General features: G+C 46.7%; 1 protein-coding gene across 5 annotated transcripts in view; it reads left to right on the top strand.

Annotated features, from left to right (window-relative positions):
* The window catches only part of SZT2 (SZT2 subunit of KICSTOR complex), a 94,693-nt gene that overhangs the window by 64,651 nt on the left and 7,793 nt on the right, over positions 1–22,249 (top strand). For all 5 annotated transcript variants that reach the window (XM_066625314.1, XM_066625313.1, XM_066625317.1 and 2 more), the window contains 27 exons: positions 1,811–1,888; positions 2,133–2,271; positions 2,749–2,854; positions 3,258–3,381; positions 3,812–3,964; positions 4,635–4,737; positions 4,919–5,036; positions 5,182–5,293; positions 5,952–6,070; positions 6,240–6,404; positions 7,093–7,180; positions 9,954–10,127; positions 10,305–10,487; positions 10,977–11,137; positions 11,738–11,895; positions 12,248–12,345; positions 13,463–13,595; positions 13,749–13,876; positions 13,992–14,101; positions 14,231–14,413; positions 14,506–14,776; positions 15,141–15,220; positions 19,967–20,092; positions 20,464–20,666; positions 20,960–21,053; positions 21,243–21,323; positions 21,960–22,034. In XM_066625314.1, coding sequence (XP_066481411.1) covers positions 1,811–1,888; positions 2,133–2,271; positions 2,749–2,854; positions 3,258–3,381; positions 3,812–3,964; positions 4,635–4,737; positions 4,919–5,036; positions 5,182–5,293; positions 5,952–6,070; positions 6,240–6,404; positions 7,093–7,180; positions 9,954–10,127; positions 10,305–10,487; positions 10,977–11,137; positions 11,738–11,895; positions 12,248–12,345; positions 13,463–13,595; positions 13,749–13,876; positions 13,992–14,101; positions 14,231–14,413; positions 14,506–14,776; positions 15,141–15,220; positions 19,967–20,092; positions 20,464–20,666; positions 20,960–21,053; positions 21,243–21,323; positions 21,960–22,034 — 3,563 coding nt within the window. The remainder of the gene's footprint in view (positions 1–1,810; positions 1,889–2,132; positions 2,272–2,748; positions 2,855–3,257; positions 3,382–3,811; positions 3,965–4,634; positions 4,738–4,918; positions 5,037–5,181; positions 5,294–5,951; positions 6,071–6,239; positions 6,405–7,092; positions 7,181–9,953; positions 10,128–10,304; positions 10,488–10,976; positions 11,138–11,737; positions 11,896–12,247; positions 12,346–13,462; positions 13,596–13,748; positions 13,877–13,991; positions 14,102–14,230; positions 14,414–14,505; positions 14,777–15,140; positions 15,221–19,966; positions 20,093–20,463; positions 20,667–20,959; positions 21,054–21,242; positions 21,324–21,959; positions 22,035–22,249) is intronic.

Here is a 22,249-nt window from a genome sequence, read left to right as displayed (position 1 = left end):
ATTTAAAATATAAAATTTAAATAAATACATTAGAGATGGATCTTAGATGAATGAATACATGAGCTCAAATTGCCAGAATTTCTCCAAGCATCAACACACAAAGTAAAATAAGCACATACTCAAATGGACACCCAAATGGAGGCCTCCCCAACCTCAAAGACTTCTAAGGCCTTCAGAGGGCACAAAAAGTTACTTCCAGTTTTTCAGGAAAACTAGGAAGTGAGGTGTTTAGGCTTTTAGAAGATGTTCTCAAGGCTGCATGCAGCCTCACCGGTCCTCAGAATACCCTCCGGATGCAACCGGAGCATAGCTCCTGTTGTGTTCAGTCGAGTGGGCCAGAGGCTCTCAGGAGACCAGAGGCTGGCTGCAGGCCAGATAGAGTCTCGCTGCAGGCTGCATCTGCCCCCCTGGCAGGGGTTTGGAAACCCCTGCTTTAAGTAACCTAGTTTGCAGCCATGAAGGACTTGAAAGGTGATAACCAGCATTTTGAATTGTATCCAGAAACTGGTGGTGTTATACTTTTTTATAGTTACTGCCTTGAGCACTCTGGTTATTCAAAGGGAAAGGCAAAATATAAATCATTTAAATTAAGTCCCTCCAAACCCCGGCCCAGAGGCCGGATCCGAGGTTTGGAGTATCCCTTCCACCCTGTAAGCGGAGCATACCATTTCGCCACATCACCACATGCCTTTCAGTTTGATTGGGGACAGGGATGCTCTGGGCAGTTGTGTCTGCCTGGATGTCCTGTTGTACAGCCTTCTGGAACACCAGGCAACAGATGTGACTGCCCAGAGCAGTTCCCCAATCAAACTGAAAGTCATGCAGTGATGGGGTGGAACAGTAAGCGCCAGTCTGAACAGGAACCAGTTTTCAGTGATGCAGCAGTCACAAGTTTGGTGATGGCTGATTTAAATTTTAAAAAAACACATCTCTAGTACTTGAAGCCTCATGTTATGAGATAACCTTCCTGGTTTATCAGCCTGTGTGTTGCTACTCTGTGGAGACATATTCCATAGTTTTGTTTTGTGCAAGTCTGCCAGCCTCTCATTAAATGCTATTTAGATTCCTCTTTTGTGAAACTAGATTCAAAAACAGAAGGGGCTGTGCTTAAAGTAACAAAGAGTTCCTGTCTATACACTCCCTTCCTCCCTCTTTCTCTTTAATTTGTAAATACCTCCCTGAACTTCAGCAGCTGTTCAGTTTTAACCACCTCATTATTCTTAAAAGGCATTTGTTTCCTTTTGCTATTACACCCTTTGCCGTGTCTGTTCTTGCCTCTCTGCTTTGCTCTCTAATATGATAAATTACTTGTTGCGATTGTTTGTGCAGAAATGTGCTTTTTTTGGACTTATGAGTTCTCTGTGTTCTAAGACAGCATTTTCTCCCCAGGCCTGACTGTTAACAGCAAAGGCTCTTTCTCTCCTAGGGGGTGTTTGCTAAAGTGCCTTTCTTGTTTTGTTGCTCTGCTCCAATATTGATTTTTCTGTAATCAAAACCACTTTAGTGCTGATGGACTCATGAGATCAAAAGCTCTAGAAAGGCTGCTGTGTGAGTTGGAGCTCCATTTTTTCATGTAGTCAGGCCTGCTTAGCTTCTTACATCTAACAACTTGTGTAGCAGCCAGGGGACAAGAAACAGCAGCTTTTTTGTCCCTAAATCTCTTCTCTCCCACCCCCCCCCCCCCAAATTAACTGGGCTGTAAATTCCCAGTTAAGGACCTGAGATGGATCTCTGGCTTACCACAGGAGAGTAGGGTGGTGGACCTGGGAGCAACTTATCAAGGAGTTTCAGGCTTCTTTTTTTCCTGCAGGCTGTGGAAAGCAGCATTCCAGTCGTGTGCAGAGCCTGGTGTCTAGCCAGGGCAGCATGGATTCTGATCTTCTTCTTGGTGAGTGGATAAGCTGGGTCATCTTTGTATGGAAATCAAAAAGATAAGTTGTTCCTCATGAGGTGCAGTAGTGACTGAAATCTAGAACTAGAAGCTGTTTAATTCAAACCTAAGGTTTGGTTCTGGGTGGTCAGCAGGCTGGAAACAAATCCTCAGGCTCTCCAAGACCTTCTTTCTGTACTTAGCGCCCCATTAAGGATGAATGAACAGACCCATTCACAAGATTGGGGGTATCATTCTCCAGGGTATGATGGTGGTAGCAGTGATTCTGAATGTGAAGAGGCAGTGATGAATGACCTGGAACTCAAGTGCCCCCTCATGCCTGACTTCTGGCTTATCATAAAGATCCTTCAGGACCGAGTTGAAGTCTATTCCCACACACGGTAATTCCTGCTTTCTCGTGACTCTTAGCGTGGATTCTGATTCCCAAGAGGCTGACTATTGCTCTTATCTAGAGATATCTTGCAGTGACCTTCCTCCTACCCTTTCATTTTAACCAATAACTTTTTGAGAGCCCCTGACATCACTTGTGGACTCACTTTCCTATTCCAACAGGGGGCTAGTTAGGCTGTGACTGTACAAATTTTGGTTCAGGCTAGAAAAGAAAATGTTTATCCCATGTCTTTCTGGTCACATATCCCACCCCTCTGTGCTAATACGTTTCCAGTACCAGTCAATGTTCTGCTTTCCTCCCCTGCCTCCCCCGTTGCATTGGTAACTACATTTGATCCATTAGTCATGTAACAGCAAAATATATAATTTGTGCTATATATAGCACATCTGTTGCTCATTGAACTGGTAGCATCTCAGAACCACAAACCCTTCTGAGATCATTTCTGTTTCTGTTCCTCCCCACACAGGAGCTTGAGTGCAATGAAAACAGCACTGAATGAGGAAGGGGAGTGTGTGCATCTTCACCGTACTGTAGTGAAGAAAGTTGGTGAGATCTGCCGCATTGTTAACCAGGTATCATTCAGCCTATCAGGTTAACATTGAAACTATCACCTCTGTCCCTTAGATAGCAGGAATAGCTCTTGGTAGGCATACTTGTTAAATAGCAACTTTCTGCCAAAGTTCAATTCTGCAAGCTCGTTGAAAGCAAAGTAAATTCTGTAGTACAAATAATATTTGAGAAAAGTCAAGAAGCTGTATGTTTATAATAAATTGCAGATACAATGATTGACTTTTTCCTCTTAATCTGAATTTTGGAAAACTGGTGTTTTCAGTGAGGAACCTGTCTTTTGAATATGAGGTGGGCACAGATTGCAACCAGTTTGGGCTGCTACTCAGAGGAAAAAACAATTGTCAGGCCTATAAGAAATGAAGGAGCATGCCAGGCCATCTTGCTCTTCCCTTCCTCTACCTGCAGCGGCTGCTGTTACAAGATCTGCATGACAGCCACATTTGTAATTCTCTGCTGGTTGCTGAGAGTGAAGAGGACATCTGGAAAAGTGAAACGCCGTACACCTACCGGCAGCGCACTGGACCCGATGGTAGGAGCTTTAAGCAATATCCTTGCACAACATTTACTATTTGTTGCTGGCATACTGAACCTCACACATCTTAAAATTCTGCCTACTCACCATCACTGTGAGGCACTGGTAGGTGGCAACTGCTTTCATGTCCTTAGTAGTGGCATTTGAGATCCAGACACCTGACAGTACCTTATGTGATCACACCTGGGGAGTTCCTCCATTTGCTTTCTCATGCTCATCAACAGTAGTGTATGGGCCAAGCTTTTATTAACAGGAACAATATGGACCTGCATTAGGACACTTAAGAGTTGTTCATTGCTTTTTTAGCTCAGGGAATATGAGGAAGGAAAAAGCAGTGAAAGTAATTCTCTCTGCTGGGTAGCAGGGGCTGGCTGTTGGATGGCTTGATGGAGAGCTGAGCTGCTGCCTGACCTTCTCCCCTGTGCAGATTACCCTGGAGAGGAAAGCTACCAGCCCCGTGACTACCTTGCAGCCACCATGCAGTTCATGCCTGGACACTTTGCCTGTGATGCAGTCTGGAGCACCACCATCCATGTCCATTCACGGCTCAAGATGGGACCCAACATGGGTGTTGCACGTGGTAGGTGCCTGAATGCTGACAAAATTTTCTATTGGGGAAGGTTTATAGGGGTTGCAGCCTACTAGTTCTTATAAATGAGTTGTTAGGATTGGACTGAAGGATGGATTAGTGAAAAGTGTGGGGAAGAGTAAAGTTAGGGTACAGATTAGCTAGCGCTCCAGTAAACTTCTTAGAGGAAGGTTGAGGCATAAAGGTGATGATGAGAACAACTCATGTAACAAAAAAATGAGAAAATTATTCAAGAATGGACTTTTGAGGCAAGGAAATCAAGCTTCAGTATAAAAAACTGAGTAATTTGGCAACTTGCTAGAAGAGATCAGGTGAAATACTAGCTACCTTCTGTTAGGAATCAAAAGTGTTTGAAACAGTTCTTTAGTCATGTCTCTGCCCCTACCCCCACTATTCCCTGTTGAAGAGTACATTTGCTTGAAACTTTTTGGGATCAGATCTTGTCTGTGTAACATTTGATACCCTCTTTTAAAAAATGCTTTATAGTTTAATTATGATAATATATATGTCTGGAATGAGCAATAGTTGTAGAGATATGCTGAAATAATGGTTGGGATACAACTTGAAGGGGGGGCAGTGCTGGGTTAATGTTGGAGATGACAATGGGTGTTGCATTGGGCCAGATCCTGCAGTCATAAGCCATCTCTCTGTTCCCCTACAGCCATCCAAGCACTTCGCTCTGTGCTCAATGCCTTCTCAGTTGTCAACAGAAAGAATATGTTTGTTTACCAAGAGCGTTCAACCAAATCCGTTTTCTACTTGCGGTAAGGTTCAAAGTGTCCCCGCACAGCCCCCTTTACTAGTTCGTGCAACTTGGTGCTTCTCAACCCCCACTCCCCAAGTAGAGGAGCCCACTTGAACCAAGTCCCATTTCCTCTGCTGTTTTCTCAGTTATGTCTTTGGAACAGTCTTCAACTCCATTTCTCCTTTCTTACTGTGCCCCAGGCTGTCTGAAACCACTTCCAGTGGGAAGAGTGGAGAAAGCGAAATCATTCCAAGCCTTGCATGCCGCTCGCTGGCACTTTCACGCAGCCAAGAGCCCATATACACCGAGGATCTTAGTGTGAGTCTCTTGTTTCCCTCACAGAGATGTCCCTGTACCCTTAGTGCTAAGAGAGAGCAGTGCATGCAAAGTGAACTCTGTCTTCTTTCCAGAAAGCTTGACATTCAGTTGCATCTTCTCAGTCTTCGTTCATTCTCCTTGATAGGGCTCTCGCTCCTCCTTGGAGATAGCCTCTTGCCGCAGTGTGGATTCAGCCCGCCCTGTGAGCCAATTGGACAAACATATCCAGCTGGTGGTTCATGGAGTGGCACAGGCAGGTAGGTCACAAACATGCACTGTAACATCAGAGAGGGGAGTAGGGGGGATATGTAGAGGTCTTGTTTCTGCTAGCAACTTTTGTGCCCTCTGTGGTGTTTGAACGATAGAAAAGGCCCTGGGTGGAGTAGTTGTATTCTTGATAAGGGATTTTTAACACTCTCCATGTAAAAATAAATAAAATCAAACTACTCTTATTGTCCATCTGCCCTTGTGGAATTTGTTTAATGTTTAGTTGATGTTATTTTCCCTTTTGGCTTCACTGCTTCAAACTTTTTGTTTTACACATACCTTATATCTCTGGGACTGCCTGGCAATTGTGATACAGTTCACTGTTGCACATGTGGATCCTTTATCTGGAACTTTGCTAATGTAGCTGTGGCAAAGCAAGAGGCGGAAGGCAAATGCTACGAAGGAGGAGGAGGGTGATGGATAAACTGCCTTGAGCACCAGGTTTTGTTTATCCAGAGAAAGGCCATATAGAAATCCCCAAATAAATAAATAGTATTGCAAGAATGACTGTGTGGTCTGTCGAACAATGGAACAAATGTTTTTGCAGGGTGGGGGGAGAGTGAAAGACAAAGGGACTGTGCTACTGGATGCCACAGAATGCTGAGCTAAGCAAAGAGATTTTCTGGCAACCATCTTTCACCTTTCTAGGACCTGAGATCACAGATGAGCTGGTGAAGGTTCTGCGCAGGCGCCTGGATGAGGCCACCCTGGACATAATCACAGTCATGCTTGTGCGGAACTGCAAGCTCACTCCAGCTGATGTTGAGGTAATGGATGTCCTGCAAATTGGATGGAAGGAAGCTTTGACCTGCTTGCTCAATCAGTCTGATCTGTTCTTTCTCCCAGTTGAGCTTCTTGTTCCTTGGCTGAAATCTCCAGGCCTCAGGGATGGATGTATTCAGGTGCCTGACTAGTGACAAGATCTTCTTCCTGCAGTTCATACAGCCTCCAGGCAGCCCGCCCACCGAAGTGCTGCAGTTTACTCTTCCCCCGTCCTGCTTGCCCTGGCTCCCAGCTGTAGCCTGCTACCTACGTCAGAACCTGCTCATTTTTCTGCATACTCCCAAGTACACAGACAGCAACGTGGAAAACCACTTCAAGGTGAGTGTGGAGGTGCCTACGTGTGTTGTTGCATGTCTGTTTGTTTGTTAATCAATTAATTAAATCTAATTAATTAAATCTAATTAATTAATTTAATTGATTGATTAATCAGATTTGTGTTCCGCCTTTCTCCCCGAAGGACACCCCAAGGAGGCATGTTAGAGGATGCTGTGTTCACTGCAGTGTTTATCTTACTATGGAGAGGTCCAGAGAATGTGTCCAAAGAACAGTGACTGCTTTGTGCCTGTGATGAGGCACCAGACTAGGCAATGAGCCATAAACAGGACATAGCAACTATCCATCCATCTGCATGGAGACTTTTGTTGCCCCCCTAAGTACTACCACCCAGGTTCACCCTTCAAACAACTGGAGTTATGAGAACAAACATGAAAATGGAAGGAAAAGTCCAAACTGGACTGTATAAGTATTACCCAGGGCTCAGTGGATGCCATAGTATCCATCTCCAAACCCCTGGAGCCTGCCCTAGAGCAAACATCTCCTCCTGATCCAAGCCACTGAAAGTCAGTCATAGAATACAGTTTTTCATGGTTAAAGATAAACGCTTGTTCTACTGTCAACTATTTTCCAGTCTAATGAAGATTTAAAGTCTAACAGTGTTCTGGCCTGGGTTGCCTCAGTACTCTGCCATTCAGTGCTCTGGTTATGCTTCTTGTCTTATTTTTTTCAGCACTATTTCCACCAGAGCAGCAGCAGCAGCCCAGACCTGGATCTCTATCTGTACAACAAGCCTGGAGGCCAGGGCACTGGTGGCAAAGGTAATGAGATTCATTCTGCTCTACAGCAAGCTTTTGTTCTTCAGGTGGAACACACCCATAGACAATCTTCCCCTGAAACTCTGAGTATGTGCATGGAAAAAGAGGTGTTGAAGAGTTGTCTACCTGCTGCTTGACCTTTGTGACTTGAGCAATCAGTGGAAGGCCCCTGCACTCAAGTGCTCCTCCTATTTGGATAGTGCTGTGTGCAGCAGTGGGGTGAAGGGAGCATTGAGGACCTCTCCCAAAGTCAGTCATGGTGGCTGGTTGTAAGTTATGCAGACATGGTGGCTTCTCTCCACATTGTCACTGAAGCTAGGAAATGGGGCCATAGCTCAATGGTAGAGCATGTGCCTTATATGTGAAAGGTCCCAGCTTCAATCCTTCCATCTCCAGGTGGGGCTGGGAAAGACTCCTGTCTAAAACCCTGGAGAGCCACTGCCATTTAGTGTGGACAGTTCTGAGCTAGATGGAACAAGGGTCTGATTCTGCATAAGATGGTGGAAACCGTCACTGTCTGGTACTGCTAGCTTGTGGCTGGTTTGTCTGTGTGTGTTCTGTCTCCCTTTCCACCTTTCTTCCCTTTCCACCTTCACTATGGTTTGATTGTGCAAGCCACACGCCACCTTAAAGTGTGTCTGAACATTCTTCTATCACATAGGTTCCATGTTGGATCTTGTGCAGCACCTGTTTCCACCTTCTCAGTTTCAAGGTAGTTTCCTGTAGATTCCAGCATTCCACTGAACTTTTCCGGTGCTGCTTCCATCCTCATTCTGATTTGTGCCTGCTGTGGTTTTGGCTTTTGCTGTAGTACCTGGCACCTGCTGTATCACCCACTTTTCATATCTTGTATCTGTTGCTCAGATCTCTTCTAGCAGATATTTTCCTGGCTCTCATCTTTCTATTTCCTGGCCCCACAGAGACCCTGACTGGAGCTGGACTAGTTGTTTAAAGAATTCAGGGTGGCTACAACAATCAATGTCTGCAAATTTTGTAGAACTATTATTCGAAGTGTGTAAACTCCTGTGATAGACCCCCCCCCTTCGGTTGTTGGAACAAAGTCCCCCTCTGGTTTGAGGTGAGTAAGATAAGTAATTTGTGGAGCAAGATACGTTAAAATTTTTGTTGCTTTATTTAGTGACTCAGAGTTGGTAAGAGATTGTTCTTCCATCTAATCCTGAAGCTGAGGAAGAGACGTTCTACAGCTCTAGGATTAGGTGGAAGAACAATATCTTACTAACCCTGAGTATAAAGCATCAAAATATTTTTTTAAAAGGCACTTTGGTCCATTAGTAAGGGACAAAGATGCTAGAAATTGGTGAGAGGCCAATTGGTAAGGTGAGGTTACTGGGCATTTTGGGATATCCAATAGATGGTTTTTGCTTTTGAGTAATTGTCACATATGAGATCAAGCAGAAGTATTTTCCCTATGCCGTTGTGTTACTTAGTAGTGGGCTGGTGGTAGCAAGCCATCTGGCATTTCCTGTTGAGCAAGTACACTCTTTGCCTATGCTTATAACTTCCAGGCAGAGTGCGGATTAAGTGAGTTAATCTGTGGTTATTTACTTTATACGCCCTACCTTTCTGTCTCGGAAGAGGCACCTAAGGCAACTTACAATATTTTGAAGTAAAAGCAATATTGCGCTTCTATTGTTATCTTGCCACTGAGTCAGTAAAATAATGCTGGATATGTTTCAGGACCAGCCATGCCTTGAATCGGAGGATGTTGAAGGAAGAGAAGATTGCTGTGGTTTGCGTTTACAGGGAGGTTCATCGCCTACCTGAATTAGGCTTCCTTTCCTTTCTCTTATTGTGGTCTGGCAAGCAATAACTACAGCCTACATATCTTTTCCTCTTGTGCATGTATGTCTGATGTATAACATCAGACAGAGACAGAAACTGAGGCAGTAGGAAGTTGTAGGAGAATGCCGCTGCTGGAAAATTGTATTGAAGGCAGGAGCCCATGTGCCGTGTCTTTCCTAGATGCAAATGGCCTGGATGAAGTGGTGTGGTGTGCAGTGCCTCTGCCAGTGCAGAGCCCACGTTTTGCTTAGAGAAAGAATCCTTACTTCTGTCTGAGGACAATTTTCCTGATTTGGTGCCTAGAATGTTGTCAGTTCCTGCTGATGTTGTCCACAGATTTTGAGTCCTTCGCTCTTTGCACACCCATGAGAAGCCATGGGATTCTCAGTGTTGGTCTGAATAAGATGGCAAAATGTGCTTCTGGTGCCATCACTTTGCCTTTCTATTTTTTAACTGTAGGCATTGATTGATTTGATCATCCAGGGGTCAGGAGAAAGAGCTCTAGGGAACCCTTCAATTACGCAGGACTTGATATCTAAATTTCCCAAAAGGCTCTTGTTGCAATTGTGGTGCACAACCGTGTAAGCTGCCTCTTGGCAAAGTCAATGCAGGAGACAATTGCAACAGTGTTTGGAGACAGGTGATCTGCCTTCTGTTCTCTTTGCTACTTTTGCTGATTGGACTTTTCTGAGCCTTTGATGAATGTCCCCTCCCTCCAGGCCTCTCCCAGCAGGTGCCAGTCTCTTCTTTCCTCATGTATGAATGAATACCTAGCTGTGCTGACTTCCTTGGCTCTTTTTTCACCCCTCCTTGTCCATGATCTTGTTTCTGCATATGATTTTCTTTTCCTCCTGAGCTGCACCCCGTGGACAACTGCGTGTCTGTCACAAGTACCCTAAGGCTTTTGTCTCCTAGATCCTTAGCACTCGTGGAGGACTTCAGGGCTCAGTCAGCTCTTTTACTTCCCCTGCAGGCATTGCATGCATTGCACTGTCCTTTGTGGATATCCGTGGAAATCCCATCTCATTGACTCGCTGGGTGAGGCCACCCACTTCTCTGCTGAGCACATCATTCCTTCAGGAGGACGATTTTGAGAGCTTGACTGCTGTCAACAACTACCAGTCAGAGCCTGGCACCTCACAGCCAGGTGGGAAGATGGGGGTATCTGCGTGCTTGCTGGGCGGAGTGACAACTTCCTGGCAGAGAAAGACTTGAGCATCATGGCTCTCATCTTGCCTGTTTGGGAGCCCAGGTGGCCCCCAATGTTAGCACAGGGCCAGTTTTACCTTGGCACTCCCTCTTGATGCTAACTTCTCTTCAATAGCTCTCTGTCCTCTGGTGCGCCTGGACATCTGGGAGAAGGGCAACATCAGCTTGCTGCAGCTGTCCGAGAGGCTACGCAGCACCCTGCGCCATGCCCTGTGTGATACCCTCATGGAGTTCCGTGTGCTGCCCAATCCACTCTGTGTGGAGCCATCCACTGAGCCAGAGGATCAAGGAAGTATTGGTAAGAGCCTACTTTTGGGGCTGGCATAGCTCTTAGCTTCCATGGGATCTGTGAAAGTATTGCACAAGCTCACATCAGCCCATATGTAGAAGTATTTGAAAACGGTGTTGTTTATTTTACTTAAAAATAAGCCTGTTGTGTTCAGTAAGACTTAGCCTGTAATCCTGTCTTACTCGCCAGGAACAAACACCTCTACCCATAAGTGATTGTTTTGTTGCCTTTTGTGAAGTCTCAACTTGTTGGGCATCATATGGATCAGGGAGAGCCCACTGAAAAAGCAGCTCCAAGTGGCTTCAGGAGTCCTATTGTGCCAAGCCCATGAAAGCAAGGAAAACAAAGACCCAGAAGGCAGCCCTTCCCATAGAAGGATCCCTTATAGTAACAATGTCTTTCTGTAAGGTTTCAAAACACAAAAATGTTGTTCTGCGATCAGTTTGACTTGGTCTGCGTGCGTCTTAGCAGCGGTTCTGATGGGTGCTCTGTTTTCAGGAAACCTGCGCCGGACAATGTCGGAGACCAAGGGGCTGACTCGTCCAGCCATAGTCAGAGCATGTCCACCCTCTTTGAATTTTTCTGTGCCCACTGCAGTTGTAGGCGAGCCTGTCACGCCAACCAGTAGGATGGGACGACGCAGCTTCTGGGACATGCTGGTAATGACTCTATGGAAAGATGGTGGGTGGTGAAGGTTAGCCAAAAACCAGAAACTGTGGATGAAAGAACTGATACAGGCCTAAATAATTTGCAATCCATGAAGCCAATCCTAGTCCATCAGCCTTGGCTTGTGGCATGCCAGGTGCTTGGCAACTCCCTGTTTTGCAGTCCTAGACAAGCAACAAAACTTGGATGAGTGGCCAGATGTGGCAGAAGGGCTTGTTTTGGCACAGTTTTGCCATAAGTTATGCTGGCCTGGCATGGTGGCTAAGCGTATGGCCTATGAACCAGAAAATGTTCTGTCACAAGAGCCACTAAGGTAGTTAAAACACACCTCTATGTTTCTGTCTCCACCAATACTAGCACACAGTTAATATGTTATTACACTGATACGCCTTACAAGATTATGTGGAAGGTGTGAGCATGTATTTGAGTCCTTTGAACAGATGAAAAGATACAAATGCAAGGAGGAGAGAAAATCTTGTGTAATACAGACATTTGTTGGACAGGCAAGCGCCAGGGCCCTAAAACTCTCTGTACCAAACTGCAATAGGCATTGCAGTCAAGGCCTCTTTTCAGTGCCTTGCCTTGATTCTCAGAGTAAACCAGAGATGGTGGAGCAAGGAAGTCCAAAGACCACAGATGACATCGTGCTGGAGCGGCCTGAAGAGAGTCGCACCCGTCGCCGCCACAAGACTGAGAGTGTGAAGCAGCCCTCAAGCCAGGATCACATTGCGGAGCAGGGGCAGGCCCAAAGGCAAGCATCTGGACACTCTTTCTGTACCTCACCTTTACGGGAAAGTGGAGAGAGCAATTCTCCAACCCAAAGTCCCATGTTCTTTTGATCTGCTTGAATGCACAGCTTCTGTACGGAAAGCTCCTGGGCTCCTCACTCAAGAGTGGGGGCTGCCTTGCCTGCTACAAGGATCTAGTTGTTGGTGCTGCTGAGAGCAGCTTGGCCAAGGCATTATCATTGCCTTCTCCTGGGCATTGGGCTCCTACATGCATTTCAAGAGGGTGGGAATCTCATTTTGGCCTGGTTTTCTTTTCTGGATCCCACTTCGTTTTTCACCCCTGTGGACCTTGAGTAACAGATGTCCTTTTCACAGGCGCCGGGCCTGCCAGATAGAGGAGGGTGATGTAGGAACCTTGCACTCAATTTTCAGCCAGACCTGCCAGTCCTGGATGGCATTCATGAATCGCTTGGGTAGGTACTGTAGTCTGTATCCTGGTTTTTTTTTACTTGTCTTAGTCCAGAACGTTTGCTCTTGGAGGATTAGAATTGGTGAGCATGAACAAGAAACAGAATTTTTTTGTCTAATCTCTGTGTTTTGGGGAGAAAAGCTTGCAAACGCAAGGGCGATGTTAAAGGCTCAGAAACCAGAAGAGAGACTTGAATGAATGTGGTTTGAGCATGTGTGCCTGTTGAGTGCACTCTTCTGCCACATTGGCCCACTTCCACTTAATGATCTGGGGCAGACTTGTCAGGCCTGGGCCATGGCTCTTTTTTCGCACTGCTACCCTTGGTCTTGACAAACAGATCAAATACTATGATAACCTGAATGTTTCAATCAAACAAAAGCATATTGCTTCACTTATAGTTTGGCTATCTCTGAACACAGAGTTTGAGATAGAGGGTGTGGGAGGTAACATGCAGTGTGTATGGTAGTATCAAGTGCTGTGGATGCATGTCTCTCTTTGTCATACCATGTATGAATCCAGCTGTGCTAAGCAAAGGGGTTTTATTGTGGCTGTATTGCCTCCATTCCCCCTTCCTGCTCATGATCTTTTTTCTATGGTTGCCCTAATGCAGCGTTTCTCAACTAGTGGTACTCGTACCACTGGTGGTACTTCAAGTGGTTTCTGGTGGTACTCATGGGACCCTAGAACTCCACTACCTGTCAGTGAGACCAGAAATGCAATGCAACAAGCAGTAGTAGAAGGCTTGATTGGCAGAGCTCCATTGTATGCTTTTTGCACGCTCAAAAAAGCCCTCTAGTCTGCCCTGAGCCTCTTACTGTTGTTTGTCACATTGCGTCTGGCATCCCAATTCAGAAGTTAGTGGCAATGACGTCATTGCCAGTTACTTCTGGTGGTGCTTCCAATAGGTGGACCATGTGAAGTGGTGCAGCAAGGGACAGACATTGAGAAACGCTGCCCTAGTGCATCAACAATCCTTTCAAGTCTCTCTGTGAAAACTGGGTGCTTTGATGGTGCCAAAGAGCAGTAGGCTTTTCATCCCAGCCTTATCTTTGGAGGTGTTTTTTTTTCTGAGCTTTTGCTCAAGTTTTGCCACCTCTTTTGGTATTTCCTTCTCTGTACAGGCTGTCCCTCTGTGCAGCAGTGTGCCATGGAGAGCGTCTCTCGCTTCCTGCTACCCCCTATCATGCTGGAGGTGGTAAACATTGTCACTACATTGGCAAATGATACTGCTGTCAAAGTGTTTGAAAGAGTCAGGTGGGTACTGAACTTCCTTGATAATTGGCCTGCGGGGAAGTCACTTAGAAATCATTCTTAGCAGGGTGGAAAGAATGCATATGAGACAAGGGGCTTGATCTGTGGATTGGACATTGCTGTGCCGTCATGCTGTTCCTTGTCCTATTCTGGCAGCTGTCCCCAGGGTGTGACCTTTGTGCCATATTCCCTGAGCCCAGGCACAAGTGCCCGACCAGCTGTCATTCGACAATTCATTCTGCTGGGGCGAAGCTTCCACCAGTGGCGCTACAGCACTGAACAAGGTGAGTGGCAGAGTGGGAAATGTGGCAGCATACTCTCTTCTTACTACCTCAGAGTCCTGGCAGGAATCTCAAGAACTAAATTTCACTTTGTGTCTTCCTCCCTGTCTTCCTTTAGCCCTCAAGGGATTCCAGCGTTTTGAGGCCACTGAACTTGGCTCTGCAGAAAAGGGCTGTGATGTTGCTCCCCGGCAAAGATTTCTTTTCATGGAGATCATTGACAAAAAGGTGTGCAGCAGGCTGGGGTTGTGCCCAGCCCCTGCAAAACCACTGGGCCCAGGTAGAACTTTGGCACACTCCTGGTTTGAATCAGCAGACTACACCTCATTGACTCACTTGTTTCTCTTTCCCTTACAGTTGGTGCTGTACACCTACAATTGGTCTGTGGACCTGGGCAGTGCCCTGACCAGCTCTCTCACTCGCTTGCTACAATGGCAGAATGCCCGTGCCCATGTTGTGCACTGTCTGCTCAGCCAGAAACTTGGACTTTTCCACCACTACTGCTACATGGACACACCATGGCATGAGGACAGCAAACAGGTAGCCCGGGCTTTATGCATTCCTGAGCTGATAGGCAATGGGACCTTCTGCCCCCAACTGGCTCTCATGGCATTTCTCCATTTTGCTCTTAGGAGCAAAATCCTTTCCTGAACTCCACTCTGGAGATAGATGCCCTGATACGGAACTCCAGTGTCCCCCCAAGCAAGGAGCAACGTCGGCTCAGCAGCTCTTCACGCATCTTGCAACCTCTGCACTTCCCTCCTGACATGGTCCCCTTTGATGAGGCCCTTCGTGATGTGTCAACCAACCGATCAGTCCTTCATAGCTTGCAGCTGAGTTCACTTGACTGTGTGGCGCAGCATGGAGCTCAGTTCTTGGAGATAAAGAGCTCAGAGAGAAAAGGTAAGTAGAAGAACAGAAGTAATGGAGAATGTTCCTTGCAGTTGTGTCAAGGGTGGAGGGAGGAATTTGGATACTGCAGTTAAGGGGATTTTCTGAGCAAAGCAGTACCATTAGCTGCAAGAGTGTAGGATGAAGAGTGGGAAGGGAAGAAGTTGCATAGAGTAAAGTCAGCATGAGTTGCATCTGTGGGAGGTTTCCTGCAGGTGTCCAGTCTGTAGTGTGATTTCTGACACAAAAGAGCATTTGCAGCTCTGAGGGATCTTGAGTTTTCAGCAGAGAAAGATTGTCAGAAAAAGAACCCCTGGTTGAGGAAGGACCTGAGGCTCTGGTCCTGCTCCCCTCAGCTCCTGCTCCTGTTCCACAGAGCTAGAGAAACAGATGAAGATTGAGAATCTCTTTGTGACCTGGCAACAGCGATCTGCACAGTCCAACATGCCCATCACTGTGAGTTCAAGGGAGTCTGGGATGTGGGCAGTTCATAGGTGTGAGGGACTTGATGCTGGTTTTATAAGGGGCAGATGACCTTGTGTTAGAACAAGTGAGAGGGAAGTCATGGGGGAAGGCAAAAGGACAAAGACTTTTGAATTGAGCAGTGGGGTCCAGAATATGTGCTTTCAAGAGGGCTAAATGCATTTAAAAGGACAAATTTATGGAAGAAAAGTCCATCACAGGTTACAACATGATGACTGTATACAACCTCCAGGTTTTAGCGGTCACCTATCTCAGAATGCCAGGGAGGGGCAACAGTATAGGGGTATCTTGTCTTGAGTGCTCCCACAGCACTCAGTGGGCCTGTGAGATAAAGGAAGCTTGACTGGAAAGGCCCTTGGTCTGATCCAGCAGGGCTCTTCTTAGTTCTATCACATTTTGGGACATACCCAACTGGAAGCCATAGCCAGTTTTACTGCTTTCCTACCCACTGATAAAGCACACTGGCTAAATAAGACAAAAGTGTAAGCTTCTTTTATTCAATATGAATTAAACAGTTAACTCAGTGCCAGTTCACACATATGAGTGGCCCCATAGGATCCCCCATCTTGTTTAGGCACCAGCATTGTGTGGAGTTGCCGTGTATTATGCAAACCAGTTTTTCCCAGATAGGCTCCTCCTGTGATTGCAGTGATTGCATGATGCTTGCAGTGTCAAAGAGTACCACTATCATCATGGAAATTGTAACAAGGCTAACTGGGAGGTCAGCTCACACAGTGCCAAACCCATTTCTCACAGCCACTGTGTGCTGCCTTCAGATATTCGGGGGTGTGATGTCTCCACACTATCACCATGTTCAGGAATGGTGAAGTGGGATTTGGGGCAACTTGTTCACTTATAGGAACTGGCCCTTAGTCATTGTTTACTTTATCAAATGGTTACCAGGCCTGTGTAAACAGCAGTTCATTAAAAATGAGCACAGTACAAGAGCAGTATATAATATAGGTGCCCCAAATGGTTTTTCTGAAATGTATGTTGACAAGATAGTGCGATCTAGTTTTAGTAGGCAAAAGGTATCTTTTTTTCCCCCTAAAGTTATTATGAGCAGGAAGGTTTAATATAGTAGGAGCAGCCCACAGGGATAGAGAGCTTCTGCCTCTCTTCAGAAGCGTGTGTGGCCTCTGGGACACCAAGTGCCTCCGGAACAAAGTGCCAGGTAAGGCACCGCGAGTTTAGCATCTGTGCGAGTTCACCAGCAGGGCGAGGAGGCCAGGGCCCCAGATACCGCCCTTTCTCTTCCCTTGAGATGAGGGCTGCTAACCAGTGTAGCATTTTTTAGTACCCCTAAACAAAAACAAACAAAATAAAAAAGCTATGCAGTCAGACAGCCAGCAGCAGGGTGGGGGCTATCCAGTGTTTTGCATCGAGTGCCACATGTATGACTATATGCCTCTGGGGCATAAATCATGGGTATGTCCTTGGTGCAAGGAGCTCCAGGGACTCAGGGAACGCATCCGCTCCCTTGAAGCCTTGGTGGCTGACCTGAAGAAGCAGAGGAAGGCAGAGAAGGACCGTGGGGAGACTTCCGGGGACAGTCAGGCTTCGTTCCGACCTCAGGCGTGCAGCTCCTCAGCTGCCCGCATGGGAAGTCTTGGGGCTGGAGGATGCCATCCTGGAGAGGAGGGAAACAATCCCCTAGGGGTGACCCCTTCTCCAGGGGATGGGCCCATATCCGAACGCTCTCAGGATACTACTCGGTGAGAGGGGGGTTTGCGACGGATGTGAGGACCGCATGGCGACTTGCCTGCCTGGTGCGAAGGTTGCAGACATCACTTCTCATCTAGACAGTCTGGTAGATAGGGCTCGGGAGGAGGTAGCGGTTGTGGTGCATGTTGGCACCAACAACGTGGGAAAGTGTAGCTGGGAGGTCCTGGAGGCCAAATTTGGGCTATTAGGTAGGAAACTGAAAGCCAGGACCTCAAAGGTAGCGTTCTCTGAAGTGCTACCTGTTTCATGCGCAGGGCCAGCTAGGCAGGCGGAGATCAGGGGTCTCAATGCATGGATGAACCTGTGGTGTAGGGAGGAGGGGTTTAGATTCATTAGGCACTGGGGAACGTTTTGGAACAAGAGGGGCCTGTACAAGAGGGATGGGCTTCACTTAAACCAGAATGGAACCAGACTGCTCGCGCATAACATTAAAAAGGTGGCAGAGCAGCTTTTAAACTGATCCCTGGGGGAAGGCCGACAGGAGCCGAGGGGCATCCAGTTCGGGACTCCTCATCCCTATGGGATGCAAATGTCATACCGATCTTTAAAAAGGGAAAGAGGGGGGACCCGGGAAACTATAGGCCGGTCAGCCTAACATCTATACCGGGTAAGATGGTGGAATGCCTCATCAAAGATAGAATCTCAAAACACATCGACGAACAAGCCTTGCTGAGGGAGAATCAGCATGGCTTCTGTAAGGGTAAGTCTTGCCTCACAAACTTTTTAGAATTCTTTGAAAAGGTCAACAGGCATGTGGATGCGGGAGAACCCGTGGACATTATATATCCGGACTTTCAGAAGGCGTTCGACATGGTTCCTCACGACTCCACAGTCAGGGAATTAGAGGGCAGGTCCTCTCCTGGACTGAGACCTGGTTGAAGACCAGGAAACAGAGAGTGGGTGTCAATGGGCAATTTTCACAGTGGAGAGAGGTGAAAAGTGGTGTGCCCCAAGGATCTGTCCTGGGACTGGTGCTCTTCAACCTCTTCATAAATGACCTGGAGACAGGGTTGAGCAGCGAGGTGGCTAAGTTTGCAGTTGACACCAAACGTTTCCAAGTGGTGAAGACCAGAAATGATTGTGAGGAGCTCCAGAAGGATCTCTCCAAACTGGCAGAATGGGCAGCAAAATGGCAGATGCGTTTCAATGTAAGTAAGTGTAAAGTCATGCACATTGGGGCAAAAAATCAAAACTTCACATATAGGCTAATGAGTTCTGAGCTGTCTGTGACAGATCAGGAGAGAGATCTTGGGGTGGTGGTGGACAGGTCGATGAAAGTGTTGACCCAATGTGTGGCAGCAGTAAAGAAGGCCAATTCTATGCTTGGGATCATTAGAAAAGCTATTGAGACCAAACAGCGAATATTATAATGCCGTTGTACAAATCTGTGGTAAGGCCACACCTAGAGTATTGTGTCCAGTTCTGGTCGCCGCATCTCAAAAAGGATATAGTGGAAATGGAAAAGGTGCAAAAGAGAGTAACTAAGATGATTGCTGGGCTGGGGGACCTGCCTTATGAGGAAAGGCTACGGCGTTTGGGCCTCTTCAGCCTAGAAAAGAGACGCCTGAGGGGGGACATGATTGAGACATACAAAATTATGCAGGATTGAGAGATTGAGAGTGGGTGGATTGAGTGGATTGAGAGATGCTCTTTACACTCTCACATAACACCAGAACCAGGGGACAGCCACTAACATTGAGTGTTGGGAGAGTTAGGAAAGACAAAAGAAAATATTTCTTTACTCAGCGTGTGGTTGGTCTGTGGAACTCCTTGCCGCAGGATGTGGTGACGGCATCTGGCCTGGATGCCTTTAAAAGGGGATTGGACAAGTTTCTGGAGGAAAAATCCATTATGGGTTACAAGCCATGATGTATATGTGCCACCTCCTGATTTTAGAAATGGTCTATGTCAGATGCAAGGGAGGGCACCAGGATGCAGGTCTCTTGTTATCAGGTGTGCTCCCTGGGGCATTTGGTGGGCCGCTGTGAGATACAGGAAGCTGGACTAGATGGGCCTATGGCCTGATCCAGTGGGGCTGTTCTTATGTTCTTAGAGATGAAAATGGAATATCTGTTGCTGTAGGACTGTGTGTAAAGGGGACATTTTATGTGGTTCTTGGTCCCAGCAATCTTGTACTTTCATAGTACCTCTGGTTTGTTTAATTAATACACCTGAAACTTCAAGGCAGATTTCAGCAAAATCCATGGCACTTCTGGGTGTCAGACTATCTGTCCAGCACAAACAACAGGTGTAAGGGCATGTCTGCACCATCTGTTTTTCTTGAGATGCATCTCAGGACATTCTATAAGCAGCTGCTTCAGTCTATGCCTGGTTACCTTTGAGTTTGTAGTTTGAAAAGTTGGTGTCTTATTAAAGGAATATGCACTTCCATGCAGCCTTTCTTGCCATGGCTAGACACATAACAGTGTCCCATTGCTTGCCATGTGAAACAGCAGGACAGGATTGTCTGCCTGTGGGTAGATTTGTGAGAATGTGAATTAGCCTGCTGTTTCAGGCATTACATTTGGCCCTCATTCTTCTTCACATCATTGCATATGTATACTACAGACATGCAAAGAGGGACAAGGGAGGAAAAATGAAATGTAACAAAGTACATTGGTACAGGCAGACATGCCTCATTCTGACACAGGTGGAACTCATTATGCTAAAATGACAGGCACAGACACAGTTGAAGTAAAAGTGTAAGCCTTTTGAAGTTTGGATAATGGAGAGGAGAACAGAGGCAAGATGTTGATTTCATTAAATAAAGCATGCTTGCTAAATGTCACAACTTCAGTTCTTTAAGGTCTGTAGACAGGTTGTCATACTTGTACATGATACCTGTGGGCAGAAGCACAATCTTGTCAGCAATATCTGTAGCAGCCCATCCCTCTCTTATTTACCCCCTAAATTCCACTAGGTAGTATAATCATAAGGAATATGGGACATAGCCTAAAGGAATATGATGGTTACCTCCTATATGTATGTGTGTAGCTTGCAGATCTTGAAACCCTGAAGCAGTCATCACGCTTGGTCCATTATTGTGCCACACCACTGCTCTTCGATCCTGTCTTCCGGCAGCAGATCCAGGCTGACCAACAAGGCAAACCGGAGGGAAAGGTGAAGAAGTGGAGAGGGACCCAAATTTTATCATTCCATAGTGGCTCCTCTCCCATTTTTTCAGGATGGTAGGGAGAAAAGCAGTCAAGTGGATACAACAAGAGGCCTATCTCTGCTTAGAGAAATTGGCCCCCTCCTAGCAGTTGGGAATGGATTGGCAGGAGGCTGTCAGAGTTGGGAGTCCTAATAAAGAAGGGATCTTCTTGCCAGCAGAGCTGGCTAGAGCTACTCTGTGCATATTTCCTCCTTGTATGTAATCAAAATTCCTGCCGTTTGGTAAAAGACCACGGCCCAAATGTCACTCTAGAGCCCTTTCCTATGGGTTCTCTGAAAAAATAGGGTCACAGTCTCATTATTTGTGTGCCATGCAGAAACGGCATCGCTCGAATGACTCCACAGCATCCAGCAGGGACCGCAGCCACAGCTGTGACTCTGCAGAGGGGCTGCCATGTCGGACCAAGGACGAAGCCTGGCTGCTGGAGCTATGTCACACTTTCCTGCAACAATATATCCAGTACCTGCAGAGCATGGGCTTCATCCTGGTGCAGGTGCGCCCAGCTTCACCTACTCGCAGGTTAGTGGAAATTGAGGGGGAGTAGTCTAGATTTGGGGGCAAGAGAAAATTAGTGCCTTGGGAAGTGCATGGCATGGAAATGCTTGCTTTGGGGAGGATCTACTGCAGAAAATATTTGGGAAAATTTCAGTGGAAGATGCTTCAGAATTTCTGGTAGTAAAAAAAGAGACATGGTGGGATGTTAACTAATATGGCCTCAAGTTTATTCAGTCCCTCTTATATCTAGAAAGTAGAGTTAGAATGCCCTTCAAGAGCCTTCATCTTCCCCTCCCCATGTTACTTCTGGTTTGCAGCAGCACCAGCCGGATCAGAGCTCTGGCAGCAATGAGCAGCGAGGGCCGGGGCTCCTTCTCATACACCAGGCTAAAGGCTGATGGGAGCCCAAAGGTAAGCTGTTTTTGCTCAGGGAGATCTGTTGGTGTAGCTCTTCAGCCCATGTGGCCTGCTGGTTGGAGACAGGATTGGTGATTGAAGAGAGAAGGCTGGAGCATGTTTCTTAGATATCAGCAAAAGATATCTGTGTTCTGCTGGAGTACTGGTCCCACACCAAGTCAATGCAAACGTTTTTTTCCCCAGAGCACCAGCCCACCTGTCACCACATACCATTTGCAAAGGGCTCTACCTGGGGGCATTGTGCTAATGGAACTGGCTTTTCAGGTGAGTAGAAACTGCCTTCTGTCATGCCCTCTTTCCATGTAGAGCAGCAGTTTCCAAACTGGAGACCACTATGTCTGAGGAAAGTCCTCCCCATCGCGACAGGCACTTACCATTCTGCCTTGGCACAGCTTCTTTTCCTACTCCTTCTCTGCACAGGGGCACTCTGGACAGTTGCAACTATTGCCCAGCATCCCAGCAGTTGTGCAGCAGGATGCTCCGGGCAGACATGACTGCCCAGAATGTCCCTGTGCAGGGATCTAGTTGGAAAAGAAGCAACACCGTGGTGGAACAGTAAGCACCACACAGAGTAAGTGTGGAAGGACTTTTTCCAAACCCTGGATCCAGCCTGCTGGCTGGGGTTTAAGAGTCCTGATGTAGAGCAAGCAAGACCCATCAGGTGTTAAAGTGAGAACTTATGGGGTGCAGTGGAGCAGGGTAAAGATGTAGTGTAGTCAGCCATGGGTGGGTGGCACACATTAGAGAAAAAATGCAAGTTGAGAGAGCTCAGTCTGGATGGAAGCAACCATGTCATCGTTGAACTAGCTGTTCTAAGCAGCAGTGGACATTACACATGCCAGGATGTGACTGCTAAGGGCAGAGGGAAGCCAATATCTAATTTGTTGCTGCTCTTCTTAGGGCTGCTATTTCTGTGTGAAGCAATATGCACTGGAGTGCTCACGAATCCCAATGGGGCAGACTGTCAACTCACAGGTAATATCGTCGTGTTCTGATTGGCCACAGAATCTAGAATTGGGATGGGTTTAGGAGAAAATGCATGTGCAGAGATCGACTTGGAGGGAGTGCTGTGACTGAGTTTGAAATTTAAGTGAAACTGGACACAGGCATTATCATCATTATAAAATAAATGTGACTAATACTTGACTTTAAGTACCCTCTCCTAGATCCACTGTGACTAGTTAAAATTT

This window comes from Tiliqua scincoides, chromosome 4 (genome assembly GCF_035046505.1).
Source record: "Tiliqua scincoides isolate rTilSci1 chromosome 4, rTilSci1.hap2, whole genome shotgun sequence".
NCBI classification, from domain to species: Eukaryota; Metazoa; Chordata; class Lepidosauria; order Squamata; family Scincidae; genus Tiliqua; species Tiliqua scincoides.
Note: the sequence above shows the minus strand (reverse complement) of the source record. Positions and strands in the feature narration are given on the sequence as shown.